The 6,059-nt window shown below is 37.1% G+C and overlaps 1 protein-coding gene across 2 annotated transcripts in view; it reads right to left on the minus strand.

Annotated features, from left to right (window-relative positions):
- The window catches only part of LOC117623325 (DNA repair protein recA homolog 1, chloroplastic-like), a 9,122-nt gene continuing 3,063 nt past the window's right edge, over positions 1–6,059 (minus strand). The window contains exons 10-13 of one of the 2 annotated variants that reach the window (XM_034354263.1): positions 5,802–5,864; positions 5,648–5,724; positions 3,016–3,088; positions 1–430 (exon numbers count right to left, since the gene is read on the minus strand). In XM_034354263.1, coding sequence (XP_034210154.1) covers positions 323–430; positions 3,016–3,088; positions 5,648–5,724; positions 5,802–5,864 — 321 coding nt within the window. In that variant the 3' untranslated portion in view covers positions 1–322. Of the gene's footprint in view, positions 431–3,015; positions 3,089–3,149; positions 3,832–5,647; positions 5,725–5,801; positions 5,865–6,059 lie in introns of those variants that run through there. The other variant, XM_034354264.1, reaches the window with a different exon arrangement.

Raw genomic sequence — 6,059 nt, forward strand, 5'->3', positions numbered from 1 at the left:
TATTTGAAGAAAATTATCATATAAATGAAATGACAACTGGGAATAACTTAAGCCTGTTAGTTCAAAACACAACCCAACCCTGCTCTTTCCCATAATTTTCATGTTCTCTCAAAATTACAAAATGAATACATCCCCTTTATATCTACCAACATTTTTGTCTGGAACTGATCAGGCGAATACTGATGTCAACTTGCTAACTATCTCTAGTCTTACATTTGATGCATAGACAGTGGAGAAAACTGCCTCTGTTTCTTTGCAATTTGCAATGCTGGTTGTCTTGTTTCAGTATAGAGGAAAGTGAGAACACCAAAACCCTTGATTATCATTGGATATCCTCAAAATCATCTTCCTCCTGTTGGGGAATTTGCAAGTTACTCGTGTGCAGTGTGCCTACTTGTCCAGTTCCATCTGTTATCATGGAGCGAACTATCTGCATGTACATTCAAGAGTGATTCAGTTTCTTCCCAAATAATAGCACATTCCAGTTCTTATCCCACCTTCAAAGATTGAGAACAAATTGTGGAAAGCACACACAAGAAGACATATTGAAACTTTTCATCAGATTATAGTTGTAAGTAAAATATGTTGACCTCTGAGGTTTTGTACATTTACACGTAGTGCCCCTCAAAAAGGATAATTTTTTCCTCAATATAGTTTATTGTGAACATTTGACAACAAAATATGATGGACTAGTGATAGGACTTGCACTAGACTATCATATTGTGTTCAGACTTCACAGTATGAACAGCACCAGTCTCTACCCATTTTCAGGATAGCCAAGTGCAATTATGCAGAACCAGTAAATTACTGCAGAATTAGGAAATGACTCAATCAAATAAAATACTCTAGTAATTTCTTTCTCTGCCTTCCTTTTCAGAGCTAAGCTTCCTATTAAAAATAGCCCCTAATCTGTGTCTAATTACCCCATCCCAGGCTGTATTTCATGCATACTCAGTCTGCATTTCATGCATACTCAGTCTGCATTCGTAGTAAATGGCCCAATCCCCTACCAATCTCTACCCTCTTTCACTTTCCAAGGCCGCTTTTGATATTTACATCTGACTCTAATTTTCATTCTTGATACCCATCTAAACCTCGGGATCTAGAACAACTAAACCTTTCCTCTTCAACTCTTACCTCTTAAACTTACAGTGCGTTGGAGTTGATTATAGACTCACTGTTTAATCGCCTGCCTCCACCAGCATGTCCACATTAATCCAACCCTATCATGATTATCATCTTTGGGCTCAGGCTGAGTGGATGGAATTTTGTGCTACCCATCCTTTGGTTCTTTCTACTTCCTCCAGACATAGGCCTCCTTGTTGCTGACAAGAGTCTGACTACAATTTACCACACTTTGACTACTACATTTATAAACAAACCTATTTGATTCTCCATCACTCTAATTCTTACTTCGAACAAGTTAACAACATTTTTGTTATGAAATCAATTTCTAAGTACCAACTACATACATCACAATTATTGTCGAATGTTTGGATCCATTATAATAGGAAACTGTAAAAGACATCTGGATACATCACCTTATGTTATCTTCTATCTTTGAAGCATCCTACTCACTTTTACAAAAGAAGGAGAAAAACACAACAGCGATCTGTTGTTTTGGAAAGGATAAAGTTGAATTGGTTTTACAAGCATCTTCATAATGGATTATTAAATCTACACTCACGAGTCAAGAACATGCTTTCATCCCTACACAGTTCCACACTTTTCCTGCCCCACATAGTTTATTGTGAACATCTACACTCACGAGTCAAGAACATGCTTCTTGAAGTAACTCTGCGGTTTGTTCCTTTTTGTAATTCTGGTAGCTGTTCCTCTTGGTTTTGATAGACTTGCAATATAAAAACTTTCTACACAATCTTCACATCCTTGTCTACTTCTCTGTATACTCTATAAGACCCCATTTTCTCTCTAGACACCACCGACACTGTCCATCCCCATACAAATGAGTGCATACTTTCACAAGGTGTCCAATTCACCTCGTATTAATCAGTGAATCCCCCAAAGTACGTGTTTTTCAGTTTAAGCAAAGACATTTTTTTTTTCCCACAAGAACCTTTAAAAACTCCATAGCACTATTGATTTTATGACACCATCCTCCACATTATCTGGAATAGAAAACATCATGGCCATAAGACTCCTCCAATCAAATCTTCTCATGACTCATATCCAGTTTACTCATCTACCGTAAGACTTCATCAGCTTAGGAGATTAAGATTTCCTAAAGGTCGTACCTAAGCACTCTTTCTACATCATGCTTCCAACTTTTAAAATTTGACCATCCAACATTTGAATCCCAAATAATTGATTCATGATAGCAGCAAAGTTTACAATTGTAACAAAAACAAAATATGCTCCAATAACATGTTGAGGGTTTATTATGCAATTTTGTTTTACATAACAATAGATATGCATACTGATATATATACACAAACGAAGAACTTTGGGTGCAGGAACCCCACATGCAGGATGCCGCGCTGTTCAAATCCAAAAGAAAACATCCCCTTCGTTTTCTTTTTAAATTTGTTCAAGTTTTTTTTATCCCCAGTTACGACAGTTTGTTACTTTGGGATTTACAGTCTAATAATCAGCTCTATCAAATGGGCCCAATTCTAAGCTAACAAATGCCCATTGAATAAATGATCTCTATAAGTTATAAACGGGCAAGTTAAGCTAACAAAGGGGCGACTTGAATATGCAAAACAATGATCTTTTTCTCCCTTTCTAAAAGCTTCTTTTCCAACACTAAAAAACCCCCCAAAAAAGAGAACATAAAAACCCACAACTTCCAAGACATTGAGCAATGTAAAGGATGACGAACCGCAGTTTCATTTGATTCCTTGCACATATTGATTGAAAGTGAAGCAATATAGAATTCAAACAATGTGAGATTGTTTTAACCACTAGAAATACATAAAATTAAACAATGTATTAATTAAGGAGAAAAAGAAAACTAATTGCATCAAGTTCAATCTGAGAAATCAGAAAGATCACCTTCTCTATTTCATCAAGAAGAAGAGGGTTCTCTCTCAAGTACTGCAATGCTTTATCTCTTCCTTGTCCTAACCTTTTTTAATCACAAACAAATGTCAGTCATTAGGGAGGAACAGTTACACAAGAGGATTCTTGAGTTATTCTAAAACAAATAAATAAGGTCCTTGCATGAACAAAAGAGTAGTTAGGGGGAATAAAAGCTTGAAGTCTAATCACATTCTCTGGTTTACGAATGAGAATCTTAGCACAGAGTAGGAGGTAAATCTCCTCCTTTCATCTCACCTAGTAGCTATCTAAAATTTAAGGGATTTTATAAAACATCCTGTCATTTTTTTAGTGAATATATAGAAACCAAAGGCGCCTACACCTTCTGCCTATTCTTGTGCACAAGAAAATAATAAAATGCTTTACTGGTAGGTTAAATAATGTTAAAAAGGATTGAATTCTGGATAATATCTCTATGATGGCAGGGAACTCAGTGAGCTCAAAAGACTTTCAAATGTAGTGAAATCTGTTTTTGACTTGGGCAATTTGTTTTCAGAACATCATGGTATATGGGACTGCATGTGTATATAGATTCAACAAGATTCAAGCCGGGAAATGGTTGATTTTTCCAAAAGCAAAGGACTTCGTTGTGAAGAAATTAAAAGGAGGTATGCAGTAGCCATCATGGGTTTCATTACTTTTATTTTGTCTGATAGGAGAATGAATCATGCATGTGCTTTCCCTGTCCACTTTCTGGGAATTAGGACACTGCTCCAAACTTAAAAAGTCTTCAAATATGGTTCTGAAGGGGAAGAGTGGGAGTTTGTGTGCCTGTATAGAAGAAAACAAATTTGAGGTTTAATAAACCTTTGCTCCTTCTGCTGCGCATCAGTCTGATTGTAGAAAAAGGGGCTGATAGAATCATCTAGTGCTCTGTGGAGCTAAGACTTTTACCAAGAGACAGTAGCATACTGGAAAATTTTCCGGTGATTGATAACAGTAGTGTCTTTGTGGTCTCACAAATAGTTGAGGTGTACATGTTAAGGGTCAGGGCAGTTGAGGGTGTTGATCAGTTTGGGTTAAATAAAGAGAATTGAGCTATGCTATAAAGTATTACAAGTGAATCGAATTTACCAATGGTTCCATTTTTATGCTGATAAGGGGCACAAAGAGTCAGGGCAGGGTTGCTAGAGCTTAAATGGAAATTATAAGCTATAGCGTTGGAGATCTAGGGTCTAGAAGTAAAAGGAGGCTCAACAAAGAGTTGTAGACTTTGGGACATGCACCTTGTTGTCATACAAGAAACCGAAAGAAAAAAAAATTAAATATAGACGACTGATAGGAAGTGTGGTGGCGGAGGTTCAAAGCCTGGGTCCTTTTCCATCATGTGGCAGGTCGAGAGGGGGTTATGGTAACATGGGATGTGACATCAGTATTTGCGTTAGATATTATTTTGGGCCAGTACTTAGTTTGTTGGTAGTACGTATTAAGTTTTAAGTGAGTGAGAGTGGTGGTTTATGGGGCTGTATGATCTGTTTGTGTCCGATTTTGTGAGCGGAATAATTTGTGGGAAGAATGACTAGAAGCACAAAAGATTTTGAAGGATTTTTTTAAAGAAAACAAAACATACTAGATTACACAATGCTTAGTTCACTTGGTCTAATGTTAAGGATAGATTGGTGAGATCAAGATTGAATGGATTTCTTGTCTAACCACATTGGGAGCGGAGACAACCAAAAGCTAGACAGGCAGCCTAGAGTTGTGTCAAACCATTTCCCAATTGCATTGCATATGAGTCCCATTTAGGTAGGATCCAGTACCATTTAGATTTGAGAACATGTGGTTGCACCATAGATCTTTTAGCAAATCTTCTACGCTGTGGTGGGAGGGAGTTCAGTTCAGGGTTGGGAAGGTTTAAATGTTTTAGAACTGTCAGGGGCCTGGTTAAAAAGCGCCCCATACTTTCATGTGAATTCAAAAGGTGCCTGGCTTTATTGATTTCAGACCTTACAAAGTGGTCTCCTTAATGAGCAATCTCCACACATTCCCTTATAACTGACAATTTTACTTAGTATATCCACAATTAGTGTGAATTAAGGTGAGAGTGCATCTCCTTGTCTCAAACCACTTAATGCGCCAAACTTACCCCTTTGCATCCCATGAATCAATTCAAAAAAAATTATCCAAGTTTCAAACAACCCCTAATCCATTTCCTTCATGTGCCCCTGAAACCTTTCCACGCCAACGGGAACTCGAGAAAATGCCACTGCACATGGCAGTATGCCCTTGAACAGGTTGGACATATTTAGATTTTTAGGATTTCAATTGAAGAAGGGGGTTTACTTGGGGTCGCAAAGAATTGAGAAAAGTAAGCAAACTGGGCTGGTCTGATTCTGTGAACAATGTGGATAACAGTGCACATGAATAGAATTTTGAATGAGACTCCTATTTGACTGTGTAATTATCTTAAACAGTTATGGATAACCCAATATCATAACAAGACTCAACAACTAAAAATAGAACTAAAAGCAATATCCTAAACTCTAAACCCTAAACCCAGTATCCTACTGCATAGTCTTTAAGGACGCTTCGTAGCAGATACCAAGGAATATAACTAAAAGCCGAGAATATAAGTTCAAGTAAAAACCTGTGGTCCCCATAGCTATACCAAGAGCCCTTCTTCACTACTACATCCATCGTTTCAGCACAATCCAAAATGCAGCCCTGAAAGAAAGAAAGTCAAAACAGAGTGTGGCTTCCACCTTATGAATGGGAAAAACTAAATTTGTTGCGATACTGACCAATTTACCAACTCCCTCTCCAAAAACAATTTCAAATTCAGCTTGTTTGTATGGCCTTGATACCTACATCAACTACGTATGATAAGCATCTTTCAAAACATGAGCTATATTAAGTCGATGAAACAAATTAAATAAGGATATAATAAACTGCAATCATTAATTTTTACTAAAGGTTTGGCAAAATCTGGGAATCAGGAGATTGTAGTCAACTAAAGTCTCTCCTCCAAAAGCATAATCAAATATCATAACAAAATCATT

This window comes from Prunus dulcis, chromosome 3, assembly GCF_902201215.1.
Source record: "Prunus dulcis chromosome 3, ALMONDv2, whole genome shotgun sequence".
NCBI lineage: Eukaryota > Viridiplantae > Streptophyta > Magnoliopsida > Rosales > Rosaceae > Prunus > Prunus dulcis.